This window comes from Chroicocephalus ridibundus, chromosome 1, assembly GCF_963924245.1.
Source record: "Chroicocephalus ridibundus chromosome 1, bChrRid1.1, whole genome shotgun sequence".
Lineage (NCBI taxonomy): Eukaryota > Metazoa > Chordata > Aves > Charadriiformes > Laridae > Chroicocephalus > Chroicocephalus ridibundus.
Window position 1 is genome coordinate 12302317 of NC_086284.1, and position 21306 is coordinate 12323622.

The 21306-nt window shown below is 65.5% G+C and overlaps 1 protein-coding gene across 2 annotated transcripts; it reads right to left on the bottom strand.

The window, feature by feature from the left end:
- Positions 1–1135: 1135 nt before the first annotated feature.
- On the bottom strand, positions 1136–21239 carry RRP8 (ribosomal RNA processing 8). 2 transcript variants are annotated; one of them, XM_063328868.1, is made up of 18 exons: positions 21079–21239; positions 20884–21004; positions 20351–20804; positions 20138–20267; positions 19767–19873; positions 19542–19638; positions 15428–15598; positions 10805–11110; positions 9531–9613; positions 9015–9153; positions 8414–8548; positions 8207–8330; positions 7914–8050; positions 5743–5856; positions 5062–5243; positions 4368–4593; positions 3815–4025; positions 1136–1642 (listed from the first exon to the last, which is right to left on the bottom strand). In XM_063328868.1, exons 1-18 carry the CDS (start codon positions 21127–21129, stop codon positions 1374–1376), a joined length of 3057 nt encoding a protein of 1018 aa, XP_063184938.1. In that variant the 5' UTR covers positions 21130–21239; the 3' UTR covers positions 1136–1373. The 2 variants fall into 2 exon arrangements, with proteins under 2 accessions (XP_063184938.1, XP_063184947.1); XM_063328877.1 differs by lacking the exons at positions 19542–19638; positions 19767–19873; positions 20138–20267; ... (1 more) ...; positions 20884–21004; positions 21079–21239 and adding an exon at positions 17513–17718.
- Positions 21240–21306: the final 67 nt, after the last annotated feature.

The following is a 21306-nucleotide window of genomic DNA, read 5'->3' on the forward strand; positions in this document are numbered from 1 at the left end:
GTTCCCAGAGCTGTGCCGCACTCTCCTGTCTCCTCCATTCCCGGAGCTGTGCCGCGCTCCCCCGTCTCCTCCGTTCCCAGCGCGCCTGGCAGCCCCAGCAGCCCCTGGTCAACCAGCGACCAGCCCGGAGGCTTCCGGCAAGACGGAGACTTGTGCCACTCTCGGGGCTGCAGCAGGACCTACGGACACAGGGAGGGGCGGCAGGAGCCACCTCCCACACGGACAATCTCGGCCCAAGCCCTGACCCTTCCATCAGCTCCCGCTGGAGGAGCGCGGAGGGTCCCCGGCTCCGCTGCACCCGGTGAGAAGGTCGTTGGCTGCGCACAGGACGGCCTGAAGGGACGGCCCCCCCCGGTCACCCCCAGGAGCGTGGGTGGCTGCCACGGCTGTGGCTGCACTGGACGCCCCCTGGGCCACTGGTCCCAGGGCAGCGTCTGGGAACGCTGCAGCCGCTGCCGGCTGGTACGGCCCTGCCCGGTGCCGTGGCAGGGCAGCCCCCTGCCGCCTCCCCCTCTGCCTCCCAGCCCCAGCTGGCACCGCTCCCCACAGCCCTGGCGGATCTCGGGGGCCGGGGTGGCAGCAGAGCCACCCTCCCCACTGCAGACAACCCTCCGCTCGGCAGAAGCTCAGGCCCCGCGTCATCCCCCCGCGGAATGCTTCCAGCTGCTCCTTGCCGCGCCATCCCTCCCGCGGGCCAGCCCCGTCTGCGTCCCTCCGGCTGGGTCGGAGCGGCGCGGGAGGGCAAACGCGTCTGCTCGCAGCACTGCTCCCTCGCAGGCACCACACTGGGCTCCGTCTCCCTGGGACGGCGTCGGGAGGCATCACGCCCGGCCGGCCACGGGGCCGCGCTGCCGGCGGTACTGCCCTGCGAGGTCTGCCCACGCTCACGCGCGCCGCCAGCCCGCGTCCATCCCTGCCCAAAAGAAAGACGCCGGAGTCTACGGACTACGGGGACGCCAGGCAGAGAGCCCTCCACCAGGCAAGGGCACGCTCGCCGGGGCAGAGAGCGGGTCTCCGTGGCCAGTGGCTCTAAGGAAAAGCCCGGAATCGAAGGGGACGGGCTGCAGCCACCAACCGCTCCCCGGAGGAGAGGAGCCCCGGGAAGGGAGGGCTCGAGGGGAAAGAATGCCCCGGGTACAGAAATAAATCGATATATTAGTGTGTACAAAACATGCTGCTTCCTCTGTACAGTGCCCAGCCGGGCGCAGGCTCCCCACGGGGAGTTCACACATATATAAATAAGGCCCAGACAGCTGCAAACAGTATTTACAGCCCGCGGGGGGGCCAGCGCCTGCTCTGGGGCCAGCCCCACCAAGCCCGGCCGCGACGCCCAGCCCGCGGGATCCTCCAAGCCCAGCCTGCCCCGGCCGGGTTCATTTCAGGTCCACGTCAAAGTCCAGCACCAGCAGCTTGGTCTCCTCGGTGCCGTTGCGGCTGCCCACGGCACACACCAGTTTGGTGTTGGAAGCGCGGATGCGCCACACCACGCCCCCGCTGCCCCCGCTCTCCAGCGCAACCAGGTTGCGCACGAACTCGCCCGTCTTGAGGTCCCAGAGCTTGACGGTGCCATCGTCCGAGCTGGTCACCACGAACTTGGAGCTGAACTGCAGGCAGGTGACGGCACTCTGGTGCTTGCTGGGCCCTGGAAGCAGAGGGTGTCACGGAATCATGGAATTTCAGAGTTGGAAGGGACCTCTAGAGATCATCTATCCAACTCCCCTGCTAAAGCAGCATTGCCCACAGCACATTACTCACCACTGCAGCCAGGCACGTCTTGAAAGTCTCCAGAGAAGGAGACTCCACAACCTCCCTGGGCAGCCTCTTCCAGTGCTCTCTCACCCTCACCGTGATGAAGTTTTTCCTCAGGTTTGATCGGAACTTCCTATGTTCCAGCTTGTGCCCATTTCCCCTCGTCCTCTTACTGGCAAGCACTGAAAAGAGTCTGGCTCCATCCTCCTTCAGCCCACCCTTCAGATACTTGTAAACATTAAGAAGGTCCCCCCTCAGCCTTCTCTTCTCTGGCTAAAGAGTCCCAGCTCTCTCAGCCTTTCCTCAGAAGGGAGATGCTCCAATCCCTCAATCATCTTTGTTGCCCTACGCTGGACTCTCTCCAGTAGTTCCCTGTCTCTCTTGATCCGGGGAGCCCAGAGCTGGACACAGTACTCCAGTTGTGGCCTCACCAGTGCAGAGCAGAGGGGGAGAATGACCTGCCTTGACCTGCTGGCCACGCTCTTCCCTGTGCAGCCCAGAATTCCGCTGGCCTTCTTGGCGACAAGGGCACATGGCTTGCTCATGGATAATTTACTGTCTACCAAGACCCCCAGATCCTTTTCTTCAGAGCTGCTTTCCAGCCGGTCCACCCCTAACCCATACTGCTGCCTGACACTCTTCCTCCCCAGCTGCACGACCCTGCCCTTGTCCTTGTTGAACCTCATTAGGTTCTTCTCTGCCCAGCTCCCCAGCCTGTCTGGCTCACGCTGGATGGCAGCACGGCCCTCTGGGGTCTCAGCCACCCCCCCCAGTTTGGTATCATCAGCGACCTTGCTGAGCATACACTCTCTCCCCTCGTCCAGGCTGTTGATGAATACGTTAAACAATACTGGTCCAAGTATTGACCCCTGCGGGACACCACTGGTTAGAGGCCTCCAACTCGACCCTGCTCCATTAATGACGACCCTCTGAGTCCTGTCACGCAGCCAGCTCTCCATCCACCTCACTGTCCCCTCCTCTAGTCCACACTTCCTCAGTCTCCTAAGGACGATGTTATGACAGACAGTGTCAAAAGCCCTGCTCAAGTCAAGGTAGATGACATCTGCTGCTCTGCCCTCATCCAGCCAACCAGTTACAACGTTATAGAACGCTATGAGATTGGTCAAGCATGATTCACCCTTGGGAAATCCATGTTGACCACTTCCAGTAACTTCCTGCTCTTGAACGTGCTTGGATACGACATCCAGAATGAGTCGCTCCATTACCTTCCCAGTGACAGAGGTGAGACTAACTGGTCTGTAGTTCCCTGGGTCCTCCTTCCTGCCCTTTTTGAAGACTGGAGTGATATTGGCCTTCCTCCAGTCCTCAGGCACCTCTCCTGTTCCCCATGACCTTTCAAAGATGATGGAGAGTGGCCAAGCAGTAACATCTGCCAGCTCTCTCAGCACTCGCGGGTGCATCTCGTCAGGGCCCACGGACTTATGGATGTCCAGTTTGGCCAGGTGGTCTCTAACGTGATCTTCCTCTACTGGGGAAAACTCTTCCTCTCTCCAGACCTTCCCCCTTGCCTCCAGGGCCTGGGATTCATGAGGGACAGCTTTAACAGTGAAGACCGAAGCAAAGAAGGCATTCTTGTGTCTGTTAGTCCTCCTCCTCCTTCTCCTCCTGTTAGACCTCCTGCCCCAGGCGCTCCGGGAGCACCCACTGCTGGGCAGCATCTGCCTGCCCCCCGCCATCTGGCAGCTGGGAGCCACATAGAATGGTTTGGGTGGGAAGGGACCTTAAAGATCATCTCGTTCCACCCCCCTGCCCTGGGCAGGGACACCTCCCACCAGCCCAGCTTGCTCCAAGCCCCGGCCAACCTGGCCTTGAACCCCTCCAGGGATGGGGCAGCCACAGCTTCTCTGGGCAACCTGGGCCAGGGGCTCACCGCCCTCACAGCCAAGAATTTCTGCCCGAGATCTCAGCTCCATCTCCCCTCTTGCAGTGGAAACCCCTTCCCTCTCGTCCCATGGCTCTCCTCCCTCATCCAGAGTCCCTCCCCACCATGGCCCTCTCCAGCCCCCCCAGCGAGGGGATCTGTTCCCCCCTGCCCAGCACTCACCCTGCAGCGTTTGCAGGCACTGGCCCGTCTTGATGTCCCAGATCTTGACTGTGGAGTCAGCGTTGCCAGACACAAGGATGTTGTCACGTAACTCCATGCCACTGGTGAGCGACTGGTGCCCCATCAGGGTGTGGAGGCAGTTCCCACTCTCCACGTCCCACACTCGGATGGAGGTGTCCAGAGAGCCGCTGACGATGTGCGTCCCGTCAAACTGCCCGGAGAGACACAGGTCAGCACGGCCGAGAGGGGAGGACGGCTCTTCGCAGTCGGGGACGCGGGGCACGGCGGGTGAAGCGATGGGCTCAGGCGCCCTTTGGCTAAACCAGGGCGCGAGCGTCAGGCGGCATCTTCCCTCTGGGAAGCGGACACGGGGTGCGCGTTCCCGCAGTGCGTGCGTGTGGGGGGGGTCAGGGCGGAGGGGCAGAGAGCGTCCCACCTGCAGGGAACAGACTCAGCTCGTGCGTCCCTGCGGCACCTGCGCGGGGTGAGGAGACAGCCCCCGGCCTGTCGCAGCGGCGTGGGCGGGCGGGAAGGAAGGGGAGCGGGGTCCTACCTGCAAGGAGTAGACGCGGTTGGTGTGTCCCTGCAGCGTGTGAGTGCAGCTCTCGCTCTCGGGGTCCCACACTTTGACGGTGTAGTCGTAAGCGCCGCTCACCACCTTATGCCCGTCGTACTGCACGCAGCGCACGGCGGCCACGTGCCCCATCAGCACGTGCAGGCATTGCCCAGTCTCGATGTCCCAGAGACGCAGAGTGGCGTCCCGTGAGCCGCTCACAACCCTGTGGGCAGGGGTGCGCATGGAGCCCCACCGTGTCGACCCCGCGCCCTGCCCAGGTGAGATGCCCCGGGCACAGGAGCCTCCACGGGAAGCTCCATCTCACCACGAGGAGGAACTTCTTTGCTGTGAGGGTGGCAGAGCCCTGGCACAGGCTGCCCAGGGAGGTGGTGGAGTCTCCATCTCTGGAGACATTCCAAACCCGCCTGGACGCGTTCCTGTGCCACCTGCTCCGGGTGACCCTGCTGTGGCAGGGGGTGGGACTGGATGGTCTCCAGAGGTCCCTTCCAACCCCTACAACTCTGTGATTCCCCGAGGGACAGCCCCAGCTTATCCCCCCCAGGGATGTCTCTTCCCAGGCAGCATCTTCCAGCTACGGCTCAGCTCAGCCCGGTCCCTGTCCCTCCGCACCTCCCCTGCCCCATATCCCGTGGGGAGCAGAGCGGGCCCCAAAGGCCATCACACCCCCTACCTGTTCCCGTGCAAGTGCATGCAGCGCACGGTGGACGTGTGCCCGTACAGCGTGTGCACGCATTCCCCCGTGTCTGCGTTCCAAACTTTGAGCGTCCGGTCCGTGGAGCCGCTGATGACGATGCTGTCCCGCATCTGGGAAGACCACACGCCCCCGGTGTGGCCAACCAGCGTCTGCACGCACTGCAAAGAACAAGACGCGAGACGCTGGTTTGGGAAAGGCCGAACGCCGCCGCAAAAAGGCAAAGCCAAGCGCAGGATTCCTCCAGCATCGGTAAAGTTCGTCAGGTCAGCAACCCGCCCCCTGCGGACACTCAGGCCCCCACCAGCGTCCTCTCCGTGACAACGATTCTAAACCCAAGCTATTCTAAACCCAAATGAGTTTCTCGCCCGCCCTGGACCGCCAGGAGGGTGCTCCACACTTGCCAACTGCCAGCAGAACACACGCGTGGCCAACTCTTGCCGGTTTCTTCCTGCACCAGCAGGCCTTAAGCCAGCTCTTCCCACTGCTCCTGCAGCCACGCCATCCATCAAACCCTCTCCCCGGCCGCACGTTGCCAGAGACAAGATAAACCCTCCTAAAAGGCCCCGATGCCTCTCCCAGCCCCCGGCGCTCCTGCGGGGGACGAGCACGGCTGCCGGGCCGGCGGAGCAGCCCGTGACAGAGCGGAGAGCAGCTCACCTCCCCCGTGACGGCGGACCACACTTTGAGCGTGTTGTCGTCCGAGCCGCTGACGATGCGGTTGCCACAGAACTGCAGGCAGGTGATAACGTGGTCATCGTGTCCCTTCAGCACCTGCAGGGAGAACCACACGGGTGAGGGGGGAGCGAAGGCCGCCCAGGGCCCCGGAGCGGCCGGTGGGGGAGGAGAGTGCTGAGGGAGGAAGAACGAGGGGCCCCCATAAGCTGTCCCACCCCCTGCTGCTCCTCTGCGGGGCAGCAGCTACAGCAGAACCATAGAGTCACGGAATTGTCCAGGTTGGAAGGGACTTTTCAGACCATCAAATCCAACCGTAAACCCAACACTGACAAAGCCACCACCACCCCATGTCCCTCAGCACCACGTCTGCCCGGCTTCTAAATCCCTCCAGGGATGGCGACTCCACCCCTGCCCTGGGCAGCCTGGTCCAGTGCTTGACAACCCTTTCGGTGTAAAATTTTTTCCTAGTGTCCAATCTAAACATCCCCAAAAAAGTCCTGCTCTCTTGGGAAAACAACCGTTTCCCTCCCTTTGCAGAACCCTGATGTTGTCCCAGTACTGACCGGCCCGAATATGACTTTGCCTCCAATGCCCAACTCAATCCCTACGTATTATTTCCTGGAGTTTTTTTCTGGATGCAAATCCCAGGCCGTTGCCCAGGGTCCCAAACCGCCCGAAGCTGCCAGGAAGCTGGGTAGAGACAGCAACGCCACCGTTCCCAACGCGGGCGGGAAGGGGGTCAACCGTTACCATCTGCCCAGAACCCGCGACGACAACGATCACGCTACGGCTGAGCTCCTGTTTCATTAAGTTATGATACACCTGTTGCGCAGGCTCATGGGTAGGAGCAGGGGGGGCACTCAGCGGCTACTGCTGGGGGACAGCGGGCTACCCGGGGACCCCAAAACATGGATGGACCCTCGTGGCTATTAAGGCCGCACAAGCCGTGGCGCACAGAGCCGGCCTCTGTCCCGGATCAAAAGCGGGTGGCCGTCAGCCAGAGCGCGCTTAGGACCAGCAGCTCCGTCTGCCGCGCGGCGGAGGGCAGGTAGCGCGCCAGCTGCCCCCTCCCCAGCGCGGCGGCGTGCCACGAGGGCAGCAGGGGCGGGCAAGGACCGAGCGATGTCTGCTGCGGGCAGAGACGGGGCAGGACCCCGTGGAAGGAGGGGACACCTCAGAGAGACCCGGCCGAGCCACGGGGACGGGCAGCACGGGGGCGAGCGGCACCTGGCTGTGGAAACAGGCCCAGAGCCGCCCTTGGCAGGGAAGGTATGGAACTCCCTCAGGCAGGGGCAGGCAGAGGGTGGATGTCCCCACGGGCAGATGTCCCCGCGGGCAGAGCCCTGGGGAGCTCTGCTGTTGGGGGACGCAGAGACCAAGGTGCTGGGGGTCTCGGGAAAGGGCTGCCTGGGGTGCAGCCCCGGCGGTGACGGCACCATGCCCAGCACCGTGCTCCCCTCGGCACCACCGAGGCAGGGGCTTGGAGAGGGGCTGGAAACAGCGTGGGCCTGGAAAAACATCTCCGGAGGCGGAGAGCAGCAGGGCTGAGACTCTCACCCGAGAGACGGGGTGGCTGGGGCTCTGCCCCCCCCTGCTCTGCACAGGGACAGGGGCAGGCGGGGACCTTGGCAGGGAGAGACAAAACCAGCACCCAAGTGTTCTGGGACCTGGGCTGAGCCCCAGCGGGGCTGCACCGCTCCCTGGCTGCCAAGGGTGGCTACAGCCCTGCCTCAGGTGCCCAGAGAAGGGGCGAAGGGATGGAAACCCCCCAGGGTGACCCTTTTTCTGCTGGCAGGACTGCAGCCCTGTCCCGCGATCAGCCCTGCTGCCAGCCGGAGCACACAGAAAGCTCCGAGCACGCTGCGCTCTGGAACTGCTCTCCGCAGGCAGGGACGGGAGCTGCGGGAAGCCGGCGTGATCTACAGCTTCAAGGCCCTTTAAATTAAAATACTTCCAGGTGAACGCCTCCGGCTTGCGCGTCCTTGAAGACAGGCCAGACTTGTGAATCTTTTCCCGAGGCAATTTAAAATTCTTAGTGTTGTTCTCATCCTATTGGTCACGGACATTTCTCTGCTACTTCCTTCCTGTACCAGCTTCCCACACGGCAAAGCTCTAGAGCCTGGTTCTCAGCAAGGACTCCTGAAAGCACCCACCTTGGGGGCTTTTAGCTCCCCGCTGCGCCAGTTCATGTCGATTTTGTGCTGCCGCATGAAGGCAAATTTCCAGGGGCTGTACATGAATCCGGGGCTCAGCAGGCGCCGCTTCCGCAGGTTCAAGGGCTCCTCGATGCCTGCAGGAGGAGAAGACAGCGTGATGTCTCAGGGTACGCAGGCGGTCCGTGCCCTCACCCTACCGGGGAGCTGACACAATGCGCAGCCCTGGGAGCTGCGGGCTACCCCACTGCAGCCGCAACGTGCCACGTGCCACGCGGAGGAGGGGTCTTTACCTTCTTCACGGCACTTCTCTCTCCAAAGCAGGTTGTCTTCAGCCAAGACCCTCCAGTAGCGACAGGTCTGGGCAGCACGGAGCAGGTCCCGAGGCTCCAGGAAGGACAGGACGTAGAGTGCCAGCTGCAGGAGTGGAAGCCGAGTCACCAGGGCACAGTGGGCTCCCCGTGGGCACCGGGGCCAGCCTGTCCCCTGCCCCCACTCACCTCCTTGGGCAGCAGGGAAATGAAGTCTCTCTGGAACTGGGGCTCGATGACCTGCATCATGTACTTGATCTGGGAGGGCTCGCAGCGGTCAATGAGCTCGTCCAGAGCAAGCAGCTTCTCCGGGCCGCTCCATCGCTGGGGAGAGGGACATCGGTCACGACGCCTGCGCGCACGGCGGGCCCTCGCAGGCTCCCCGGTGGCTCTGTGTCCCCAGCCTACCCTGCAGAGGCACCGACCCGCATGGGCAGGACGGGCCACCGGGGCCTCTGGAGCCAGCCTGGGCTCTGCTGCCCAGATGCCAAGATGGAGAGAAGCCACGGAGACGGGGTCGGGAGCTCCATGAGTCACATTCGATAGAGCCCAGGTGCCGTGTGACGGCAGACAAAGCAATGCCACCCCAGGACGAACGGGAGCAAGATGGGGGCTAACACCACTTCTACGCTCCTTTACCGGGGACAAAAATTCCCTAAAAATCCATCGTGGGACCCAAACCACTGCCTGTGGTGGATATCACGCAGACGGGCTCCCCAGGGCTCGGCTGCCCTCCTGCGTGCCCGCCGGCACCCCCAAGGCGAGCCCTCGGCGAGGCTCCCGAGCTCACCTGGAAGGTGCGGAGCCAGTCCTGCAGCTCGGGAGGAGGCGCCACCGAGGGGATGCGGCGGCGGCGCGCCTGGCCCGCTTTGGCGTTACGCAGGTCCCCGAAGGTGGTGGTGGGACTGGGCATGCAGGGACCCAGCGTCCTGGGCCACAGCCGGGAGAGACCAAAGCAGAGGTGAGACGTGCCAGTGCTGCTCTGGGCACACCGCGCAAACGCTTCTCAGAACAAAGGTCTCCCGAGCCTCCCGCCAGGCTGACCCCCTTCCCCATCCCTTCCAGCAGGACCAGGGCTACGCGCGCAGCCCCCTTTGCCCAGCCCGGAGCGACGGAACGACAGGCTGGCCCAGGCTGGAGGCACCTCCGGAGGTCGCCTGCTCCAGCAAGACCACCCAGATGGTCTCCAAGGACGGAGGCTCCACAGCCTCAGCAGGAGCCCCGGATGACGGAAGGCAGGGGACAGGTAGGAGGAGGTTTTCCCACCGCGCAGGTCGCTGCTCAGCAGGCAGCGCGCTCGTCTCACCTGCTGTACTCGGAGCCCTTGCACAGCTTCTTGCCGGGGGAAAGGGCCCTGCCATCCAGGCCGTTCTCCGACTTCCGCTTCATCTGCGAGGAGAAGGCGAGTTAAAGCAGGCTCTGTGCGCATTCTGGGTCACTGACTTCCTGACAAAAGCAGGAGACCCAGCCCAGTGAGTCTTCTGAGCCCACGCTGACACTGGGGACTGCAGAGGGAAGCTGAAGGCCACCCGAGAGCTCTAGAGCTGACAGAAGAGTTAACGTCTGTGGGAGAAACGAGCCTTAGCCCTTCCAAGGGGAGTATCGGACCCGGCAGGGGAAAAAGTCAGCAAACCAGGTGCAGAGGGACAAAACCAGCGGCTGAGAAAACCTACTGGTACCTCCTCTGGGAGCAGTCCAGCAGGGAGCAGGCGGAGCTGCAGCCTGAGCCCGGAACGCGGCTGACGCCTCCTGCCCAGCACGGCTCAGCAGCTACGGGGAGAGCTGTGCCGGGACGAGCATCAGACCGTGCCCCAATGTGGCTGCACCAAAGGGAACCTACACCCTTCCATGCAAGGTGAAGAGGAAAGGCGGGGAGAGCGGCGTGGCCACCAGACAGCACTGGTGGCCACCAGACGGTCAGCACAGGGCTCCCCCAACCCAGGTAGGAAGCCAGGGGCTCCTTCCCTTGGGTAACCAGCCCGGGCACCGGCTGCAGCCCCGTGCCCAGGGCTGGCCGGGGCTTCTGACCGCAACGCCCACATCCCGCAGAACCCCCCCGAGGCCTTTGCCTGTCCCCCTGCAGGCTCCTGCTGCCCCATTCAGGCTTTGCACCGCGACGCCGGGACCCCAGCACCGAGCAGGGGTGGCTCTGCCGGGGACGGGCAGGGCTGGGACTGCCGGCAGCGCTCGGGCAGGCTGGGGCTGTGCCTCCCGCCCCCGGCCCTAACAGCCGGGGAGGCCAGCGACCACCAGCACTGCAGCAGGGAGCTCCCAGCCCAGCTAACACCCAGCCGACAGCCCCGAGCCCCCGGCGTGTCCTGGGGGTCTGCAGCAGCAGCAGCGACAGACGCACACCCCAAGCAGCACCGGCTCGAGGAGCTACGGCAGCCCGTGGCCCGCGCTGGCCCCGCCGCCACAGCAAGCGGTGGGCGTCCGTAGGCTCTGAGGCCACCAGCCACCGGGATGGGACCAGAAGCAACACGCCAGTGCCAGCCCCTGCCCAGGAGCCACCCACCGCACGGGCAGCCCCGCTCCTTAGGGCAAAACCCCTGTCTGGGGCCACGCTCCCGGCGACGTTACCTTGGGCCGCACGTGGCGGAGGAGGCCACCATCCTCTGTCCGCTGCAGGTAGTCTATCCAGCGCTCCCCGATGGTGTAGTAGAAGTAGACGTTGCTGCCGTCCTCCCCTTCCTCGCTGTAGCAGCTCCCCTCTTCCTCTTCCTCTTCCTCCTCCTCCTCCTGCTCCCCGCAGACGGTGGACCTGACGGGCTCCTGTGCTCCCGGCCCTCTGGAGCCATCAGCCTCCAGTCCCGGTCCTGGGCTCCCCTTCCCAGAGCGCTCCGGCTCCCAGGGCCCCGAAACCTCCTCCTCCTCCTCGGCCACCACCTACAAGACAGGGAGAGGCAGGGTCAGGTCCGTCTGCGGCAGCTCCATGCACCAGTCGCAGGGTGCCCTGGGCCTGGAGGGTGACAGACACACGGCCCAGGGAACGCAAGGACCTTCCCCTGCAGCAGGGAAGAGGGGTGAGGAGCTGGGAAGAGGGGGCGAGGACTGAGCAGAGCCAAAACGGGAAGAGGGGAGCAGGCTGCTGAGCCAAGGCGCTCTGTGGGGACACGGGGCAGCTACAGCCGAGCAGGGTCTGGAGACAGGTCCCTTCCCAGCCCGTTTGGTGACGTGGCCAAATTGGGCGGCAGGTGGCAACTCTGCGGCTGAGCGGGGATCACAAACACCACCGGAGCATCAGCGGTGCCCAGCAATGCCCAACCCGCAGCACCAGCTCCCCACCTCCGGCACGGCGAGCCGGGAACAGCCCTTCCTTCGTCCCAGCGGAGAGCAGAGCCGCAGGGGAGGCCACGGCCGGCAGCTCCCGGCAGGGTAAGGGGGGCACACACTGCGTTCCAGCCCCGTCCCCCTCCAGCCACTCTGACCCGGGGCAGCGATGACTCGAGAGTCGTCATCAGCGTGTGCCCATCTAATGGCACCCGCGCCCCTCCTCCCCCAGGGAAGCGGCGCTACGAACAACACCCCACACGGATGAAAAAGCAGAAGGACTCAGTAATTACTCAGAGGAAGCACACCACCACCCCTCCATCACAGGGGAATGAGGAACTGGTTTCCCACACGCCAATAACACACCTCAACTGGCAGCCCAGGGTAATTTGCACCGCAGAATCCTAGAGATCCACAGATCAACTGGATTACGGCAATTATTTTCGATAAATCTTGGAACGCAGGAGAAATTGCAAAGACCAGGAGTGCCAAAGCCGTGCCAAAAGCGAGGCAGGCGGGAGAACAACAAGCCTTTACCCAGCCCGATGTCGGGCAATCGAGGGGCCGGTGCGGGATTCAGCGAGTAAAAGGGAAATGACGGGGACCTGCTTCGTACTGGCTGGTGAGACTTTATGAAAATAGGCTTTTTCAAATAAAGTTGAGTTTATTCCTTTCAGTGTTACATTTGGTTTAAAAAAAAAAAAAAATCAATTACACAAATCCCATCAACGAGTCGTACTCAAACGCTTTAAAGCGTTCGCCCAGGGCAGAGGCTTCTGGTGAAAACAGCGGCACGCCGGCGCCTCGAAAGGGCTTCGGTGGGATGGCGGAGACCAAGGGCCAGCGGACAGACCTCCGAACGTAGCCCTTTACTGGGAAACAGCGGGTTTCCCGCTGCCAGGCCCAGTGCAGACCCACAAGGGCGTGCGTGTGTGAAACCAGAGCAGTCAATATTTGTTTTATTCACAATACGGAGGTAGATAAGAATCTTTTTGGCTTCCATCGTACATGGAGGTAGGCAGCGAGGAGGGGACGGTCACACGGGGTGACCTGCATCACTCGGCAAGCTGGGCTCACCCAAATTAAACACATTTCAATGCGCCCAGAGGCGACGTTCTCCCTCTAAGGGCAGGGAGAGCGGGGCCGGCGAGGCACCAGGGATGTGCCTCCTGTAAAGCAGTCACGGGAAAGGACTGAGGGGTCGCACTCGGCACGAGCTTCAGGCTCAAAACCTGAAGAAGTGCGAGCAGCAGAGCAGTGCCGCCCCCGTGCTGCCCCACACGTTCGCATCCCGCAACGCCCAATCCACCTTGTTACACAGAACCCTTAAAACGCGAAGGCATTGCTCAATCTCCTCGCCCAAACGATTCAAAATCCGGAGAAGATACTTTTGTTGGAGAAGAAAAGAAATGGAGAGGTGATTTGGTGACAAAAATCACACCTGGGGAAGGAACAATCCCGCTGTTCTACAGGGCTCCTACCAAGCCAGGCAACGCTCGCTGCAGTTCGGGCTGGGTTTATTTACCTGCAGAAACGAGGGCTCAGCGCACACTGAGTGCCCAGCCCTGGGAGCTTCCCCGGGTCAGAGGCAGCTCGGTCACCTCCACAGCACCCGGTCAGACCGGACCCCGTCTGATGGGCAAGCCAGGAACAGGGCTGGGCTCTCGGGCAGGAGGCGGGAGACAGTGTCCCATCGGACACAGCTCAGGAGGGAGCACCGAGCCCAGGAGCCTCAAGCATTTCCTCGGGCAACTAGACGTGGGGGTCAGACCAAGGGCTGGGGAAGGGACCTTAAAGCCCATCCAGACCCCAGGATGGTGCTCCTGGGGCAGGACAGTCACTGACACCTCCCTGGCAGCAAAACACCCTCCAACAACGACCCTCCTGGCCTGCTCGAGAGCACAGCAGGACAGAGCTGCTCTTCAGTGGGCGCATTTCACAGAATCACAGACTGGTTTGGGTGGGAAGGGACCTTAAAGGCCACCCAGTGCCACCCCCTGCCCTGGGCAGGGACACCTCCCACCAGCCCAGCTTGCTCCAAGCCCCGGCCAACCTGGCCTTGAACCCCTCCAGGGATGGGGCAGCCACAGCTTCTCTGGGCAACCTGGGCCAGGGGCTCACCGCCCTCACAGCCAAGAATTTCTGCCCGAGATCTCAGCTCAGTCTCCCCTCTTGCAGTGGAAACCCCTTCCCCCTCGTCCCATGGCTCCCCTCCCTCATCCAGAGTCCCTCCCCAGCTTTCCTGGAGCCCCTTGAGGGACTGGAAGGGGCTCCAAGGTCTCCGCGGAGCCTTCTCTTCTCCAGGCTGAACCCCCCCAGCTCTCTCAGCCCGTCCTTCCAGCAGAGGGGCTCCAGCCCTCCCAGCATCCCCGGGGCCCCCTCTGGCCCCGCTCCAACAGCTCCATGTCCTTCTTCATGCCCCCATTTCCTCAGCCCCACAGACGGCACTGCAGCACCACGCACTCCCAAAGCCCCCGGAGCCCACCCGGGCAGGCAGCACACTGGCCACAGACAACAGGGTAGCGCTTGGCAAGAGACACGGGCTCTGGCCTCCTCCTCGATCCAGGGGAAGAACCTCTCTCCACACCTAGCTCTGGTCTCCAGCGACAAACAATTAGTGGAATGTAACGACTGTCTGCAGGAACCCTAGGGATGGATGGCTAGCTGCTCTGGGGCAGGGGGACAGCAGGAAGCCACAAGCGTCCTTTGGGGTCAGAACATTATTTCTATGGGGGACCTTGGGGCAGACACATCACCATGGCCAGAGCAGCTCCCGGCAAGGCTTGGTGCTGAGGGGCCACTGCGGGCCCTGGCAGGACACCACAGAGGTGAGTGTGGGAGTGTTGACGTGCTGGAGGGTGGGACGGCTCTGCAGAGGGACCTGGCCAGGCTGGACGGATGGGACAAGGCCAGTGGCGTGAGGTTCAACAAGGCCAAGTGCCGGGTCGTCCTCTTGGGTCACCCCAACCCCATGGACGCTCCAGGCTGGGGGCAGAGTGGCTGGAGAGCTGCCCGGGGGAAAAGGACCTGGGGGTGTTGGTCGACAGCAGCTGAATATGAGCCAACAGCATCCTGGCCTGTGTCAGGAACAGTGTGGCCAGCAGGACTGGGGCAGCGATGGTCCCCCTGTACTGGGCACTGGGGAGGCCCCACCTCGAGTGCTGTGTCCAGTTTTGGGCCCCTCACTACAGGAAAGACGTTGAGGGGCTGGAGCGTGTCCAGAGAAGGGCACCGGAGCTGGTGAGGGGTCTGGAGCACAAGTCTGGTGAGGAGCGGCTGAGGGAGCTGGGGGTGTTCAGCCTGGAGAAAAGGAGGCTGAGGGGAGACCTTCTCGCTCCCTGCAACTCCCTGAAAGGAGGGGGTAGCCAGGGGGGGTCTGGCTCTTCTCCCAAGGAACAGGCCATGGGACAAGAGGAAACGGCCTCAAGTTGTGCCAGGGGAGGTTTAGGATGGATATGAGGAAAAATGTCTTCACCAAAAGGGTTATCAAGCCTTGGCCCAGGCTGCCCAGGGCAGTGGTGGAGTCGCCATCCCTGGAGGGATTTACAAGCCGGGCAGAGGCGGTGCAGAGGGACATGGGTTAGTGGTGGGCTTGGCAGCATTGGGTTGACGGTTGGACTCGATGATCTGACAGGTCCCTTCCAACTCGGGCAATTCTATGAAAGCCAGCTGGGCCTGCAGCATCTCAGCTGTCCGTCAGGACACTCCTCAACACAGGCTGCCACCCTGCAGGGAGCCTGTGGACAGGCCGCTTGGCTGTTTGAGAGGGCGCAGCGATCCCTGGGCCTCCCTCTTCCAGTGCCCAGAGCAGACACGTCCCCTCCCTCCACCAGCTCCCACCTCTCCCGGTATGAGATACCCCACCCCAATTCCCACGCCGCTGGAGGCGGGATCACCTCCACAGCAGGCAGAACTCCACCTTTCTTCTCCTACCTGAGGCACAGGGGCTTTACCGTCCCCCTGCAGAGTGGGGCTCACCCTCGCAGCTTCCTCACTGCTCGGCCGCCTCCTGCAAGTCATCCGCTGGCTGTTCAGCTCCAGGATGCGGGTGGTGATGCCTTTGACGTGGAGGAGATCATCGAGCGAGTTGAAACCCTTCAGTTCCTGTGAGAAGAGCGGTAAGGTTCGATACGGAGCTGAGAAGCCCAGGGACCAGCCCCAGAGCAGGACCAGGCTCCCTTCCCCGGCCACTCCAGACCTACCAGCTCGCCCCTCGCCTCCAGACACCAGCTCCCTTCCGAGAAAGGGGGTCACGGTGCCACTGCAGGGCGACACCTGCGCACTGCAAGTCCTCGCTCCTGCGAGGGAAGGGATGCTTTCTGCCCAAAACAGCTGTTCCCATCTCATCCCCCCCCATCGCCACAAACTGTCCCTACCCCGAGCAACAACTGCAACGCCTGCGAGGAACAGGCACAGTGCCAAGGAACAGGCACAGTGCCGGCGCTGCCGGCAGCAAAGGCTAAAGGCTCAGAAAGGGGAATTGCAACTTCCAGCTGACCGGTATCACGACTGGGAGCGTCCCCCGGCCCACACGGTCCATCTCCCTTCTCTGCAGCCCCAGGGGAGGAAAACAGCCCCTACCCCCTGCCTGGCACAGGCACACACACGCACGCATGTGCGTGGAGTCTCTGTCTCTAGAGACATTCTGCCTGGACGCGTTCCTGTGCGGCCTGCTCTGAGTGACCCTGCTCTGGCAGGGGGTGGGAGTGGGTGCTTTCCCGAGGGTCCTTCCAACCCTGGCTATTCTGTGATTCTGTGAGTGCAGGGCACCCACCATCCTGCAAATGCCAGGCCAAGCCCTGCCCAGCCCTGCGCACAGAACCAGGCGTTACTGGAGACCAGACCCGCACCCCAAACCGACCCCGAGCAGCTTCAGTCACAAGCCTGAAGGGCCTAGACCCAGCAGGGACGGCCCGGCTGTTAGCAGGGGCTGGGACCCCAGGGTGGAAAGCACCCACGCCTCCCGGCTAACGCAGCCGTCAGGGCCAGGACAAGGTTCCGATCATCCTTTCAAATTCACCATACACCATTTTAAGGCACTTCTGCTGCTCCTCCCCTAGAAACGGTGTTGCCCAAAAGCAGAGCTCTAGCGATAATCCTCATTCCTGTAACTCCATCCTCACCTGTGCTCACACCAGCCGGCCTTTTGTTTAAATGGCTCTTGCTCTTCCGCCTGCAGGGTGTTTACATTCCTGCTGTATTTATAGCCGGTGACCCTGCCCCTCTCAGCCTCCTCTTTTCCAGGCCAAAAAAAGCCAAGCTCATCCAGCTTTGCCTTGCCAGGCCAGCCTCCCCCGTCCCCCTGCCCGCTGCCACACCGGTGCCGTGCTCCAGCCGCCGCCTCGCCAGCTCTTCGTGCCGGTAACGGCAAAAAGCTGGCACTGATGGCCCCGTCTCTGCTGGAAGCGCCACGGCCGACACAGCCCGAGACCGTGCTCACCTCCTTCGTGGCTGTGTCACCGCCGGTGACCGCCCCCCGCCGGCTCCTCTCCCTCCCCGTCCCTCCCGGACGCCGGGGCCCGGCGGCGTTCCCGGCCGGCGCTCCCCCGGGACGCTCCCCCGGCCCGCTCCTGACCCTTCCCCCGGACACTCGGCCTTGTCTGCCCGCAACGTCACCTGCCGCCGCCCCCGAGGCTCTGCCCTACGCCCCGAGGCGGGGGACGGCCGGGAGGGGCAAGGGTCGGGCCACCCGAGACAGACCCTCCCGCTCGGGGACGGCCTACGGCCCCCCCCACCCCCGCTCCCCGGTCCGGGACGGCCTGCGGACCGCGGCACACGGGGCCCTTGGCTGGCGGGGACACTGCCGGCCCCTCAGCCCGAGCAAGGCCCTGCCACTGGGCCCGGAGCGGCCCGAGCACCGGGGGAGGCCCGGAGCGGCCCCACGGACAAGCCCCACCGCGCCCCGGCTCCCCGAGCCCCCCCGCCCCCCGGGGCCGGCTCCCCGCACACCCCGGGCCCCGCCACCCCCGCTCAGGCCCAGGCCCGGCCGCGGCCCCGCGTCGCCGCCCCCGCCCGCACCTCTCTCTTCCGCACGATGCCGCGGGCGCGGCGGCGACCGATGCCGCTGAGAGCTCCCTCCAGCTCGGCCACGCCGGCGCGGTTGATGTCCAGCTTCCCCCCGCCGGGGCCCGGCCCGCCCGGCCCCGACATCCCCGGCAGGAACCACCGCCGAGCGCCCAAGGCCCCGGGCGCCCCGCGCACGCGCCGCCCCTCCCCGCCCCGCCCACCGCAGTGCGAGCTCGTGCGGAAACAGCAGCTTTATTGGGGGCGCGCGGGGCGGGGCCGAGGGGCGGGGCCTCCGCATGCCCCGCCCTCCCGCCCCGCCCTCAGCGGCGCTTGTAGAGACAGGGCAGCAGGCGCAGGCCGGGTGCGGGGCGGCCGCGGGGGGGCCCGGCCTTGGTGAACTCCAGGAGGTAGAAGAAGGGGCTGGACAGGTCCTGGGGCAGCGCCGCCTCAGTGCCCGCGGCACCCCGCCACCCCCAGCACCCTCACGGACCCCGGCCCCGCGGGACCCCGCCACCCCCAGCACCCTCACGGACCCCGGCCCCGCGGGACCCCGCCACCCCCAGCACCCTCACGGACCCCGGCCCCACGGGACCGCTGTCACTGTCACCCCCAGCACCCTCACGGACCCCGGCCCCGCGGGACCCCTGTCACTGTCACCCCCAGCACCCTCACGGACCCCGGCCCCACGGGACCCCGCCACCCCCAGCACCCTCACGGACCCCGGCCCCGCGGGACCCCTGTCACTGTCACCCCCAGCACTCTCAGGGACCCCGGCCCCACAGCACCCCGCCACCCCCAGCACCCTCATGGACCCCAGCCCCGCGGGACCCCTGTCACTGTCACCCCCAGCACCCTCACGGACCCCGGCCCCACGGGACCGCTGTCACTGTCACCCCCAGCACTCTCACGGACCCCGTGCCCATGGGACCCCCGACCCCATCCCTGCAGGACCCCCAACCCTGTCACTCCCAACCCCCTCCCAGACCCTGGCCCCGTGGGACCCCCAAACCCATCACTCCCAACACCCTCATGGACCCCGTCCCTGCAGGACCCCTGTCACAGTCACCCCCGGCACCCTGATGGACCCCGACCCTGCGGGACCCCCAGCCCCGTCACCCCCATCAACATCCTCACAGACCCCGGCCCCGCGGGACCTCTGTCACTGTCACCCCCAGCGCCGTCATGGACCCCATGCCCATGGGACCCCCGACCCCCTCCCAGACCCCATCCCTGCAGGACCCCCAACGCCATCACTCCCAACACCCTCATGGACCCCATCCCCGTGGGACTCCCGTCACTGTCACCCCCAACACCCTCACAGACCCTGTGCCTGTTGGACCCCTGACCCCATCTCCCCTAACCCCGCCATCGCCCCCCAACCCCCTCCCAGACACTGTCCCTGCAGGACCCCCGAGCCCATTGCTCCCAACCCCCTCACAGACCCCATCCCCACGGCACCCCCGACCCCATTCGCTGCCTCCCTCTTGGCGCCATCACCTCCAACCCCTTCATGGACCCAAACCCTGTAGGACCTCCAACCCCATCACAGCCTCCCTGCCAGCCCCATCACCCCCAACCGCATCCCACACTGTGTCCCTGTGGGCCCCCAGGCCCCCAAACCCCACAGCACATCCCCGTGGGCCCCGGGACCACCAACCCACTCCTGGACTCCACCACCACCTCCTCCAGGCCTCGCAACAGCGTCTCTCCCCAGTGAGCCCCAGTGCCCCGTACCCCATCCCAGACCCCCGCCATGCCCCATGTGCCCCCAGCCCCCGTACCACAACCCCCATGGGCCCCAGGCCCCCCAGACCCTGTTCCAGACCCCAGTGGGCCCCGGTTTCCCCAAGACCACATTCCCAGACCCCGGCACCACAGCCCCCGAGTCCCCCAAATCTCCTCTCAGACCCCAGCACAACCCCTGTGGGCCCTGGGTCCCTCAGACCCCCTCACCACAGCCCCCGCAGGTCCCCCAGACCCCCATACGCTCTCACCACCCCCCGGCCCGCTCCCCGCCGGCACAGGGAGCCCGAGGACACACCTTGGAGACGCTCTTGAAGCCCAGCTGAGCCATGGCGCTCATGAAGGCCCGGATGTCCTCGAAGCGGCTGGCCACCTCAGCCACCATCAGGGTACCCCTGCGAACACCCCGGCCCTGAGCGGTGACACCTCCCGGGGCACGGCCCATCACCTCCTCTCCTCGCCGCTCGCTGGCCCGTGCCTCCCGGGGCACCCCGACACCAGCCCGGCCCCCGGCCCTGCCTACCCCGGCTTCAGCACGCGGTTGGCCTCCTCCAGGATCTCCTGCAGGTTGGTGCCCATCAGCGCCAGGCAGAACACTGCCACGTCCACCGACTCGGCCGCCAGCGGCACCTGCCAGACACCCACGGGAGAAGGAGGAGAATGAGGACGGTGACGGGCCTGGGGCAGCCCTTCCGTGCGCTGCTGCTCCCGGGGCTCTCGGATTCAACCCAGCATCTTTCCCTGGGGAGCCGGCAGACTGGGGTGCCCCGGATTCCCGAGCAGACACGTGCTCCCTCTCATGCCCGGGACCCCCAGGAGGGAGCCCTGACCCCCACAACCCACCAGCCCCCCTCGACACCCTGCCGAGCCCCCCGCCCCCTCCGCGGTCCCCACCTTGGCCATGTCGCAGACGGTGACCAGGGGGCTGAGCGGCACCAGGTCGAAGCAGTGAACCTTGTTGCGGACGCTGTTGGCCAGCGTGCAGTCTCCGCACCCGAAATCCGCCACCACCAGCGTGGCCGGCCTGGGAGGGGGCAGGAGATGAGTCGGGGGGGAGGCGGGCTGAGGACGCCCCGTGCCCCCAGCCCCGGCGGGTCCCCGTCTCACCGGCGGCGCAGGTAGCGGACGATGCGGTGCAGGGGGTTCTGGGGCCAGCGCTCCACCTGCCGGGCGAAGCCGCGGTGGTAGATGTGGAAGGCTTCGGGATCGCTGCGGAAGAGCCGGGCGGCCTCCCGGCTGGTGGAGGTGTAGAGCTGCTGGTTGATGTACCGGAACCGGGCCGACACCAACCGCGCCTCCATCCGAGCCCGCAGCGCCGCCGACCGCCCCGACGGCGCCGGCTCCGCGACGGGCGGCTCCGGGTCCCGCTCCCCGCCGGGCCCCGCCGGGGGCTCGCCCTTCTGCTGCCGGTCCTTCTGCTGCCGGTCCTTCTTCTGCTGCCGGTCCTTCTTCTTCTGCTGCCGCCGCCGCCGCCGCCCGCTCAGACCCCGCGCCGCCTCCCCCGGCCCCGGCCCCGCCGCACCGGGCTCCGCGCTCGGCGGGGGCCGCTGGGCCGCCGCGTCTGGGGACACCGTGAGGGGCGTCAGGGCGGCGGCGGGCGGCCCCAGCCCCCGCCACGGCCCCCCGCCGAGCCCTGGTACCTGTGTCCGGGCGTTGCCCGCTCCGCCGCCGCCCCCGGGGCCGCTTCCGCGCGGGCTCCCCGTCCTGGCCGGGCTTGGCCGCGCACTGCTCCGGCCGCCGCCGCCGCTTCCCCGGGGAACCCTGCGGAGGGCGGGGGGCCGGTCACCTCCCCCGCGCCCAGGGACCGGCCCGCCGCCGCCCCGCGCTCCCCTTACCGGCCGGCCCGGGCCCTCCGCCCCATCGTCCCACTTCTCCTCGGCGAACATGGCCGCGGGGCCCGTCCGGGCCGGGGACGGCGCCCGGCTCTGGATCGGGGCCGGCCCCGCCGCCGGGACCCACGTGCGCCGAGCCGCGCGCGGGGGGGGGACACCAGAGCGGCCCCGGCGGAAACAGCGCCCCCCGGCGGCCGGGAGGCCCAACGGGCTGGCGGCGGCCGGCGGGGC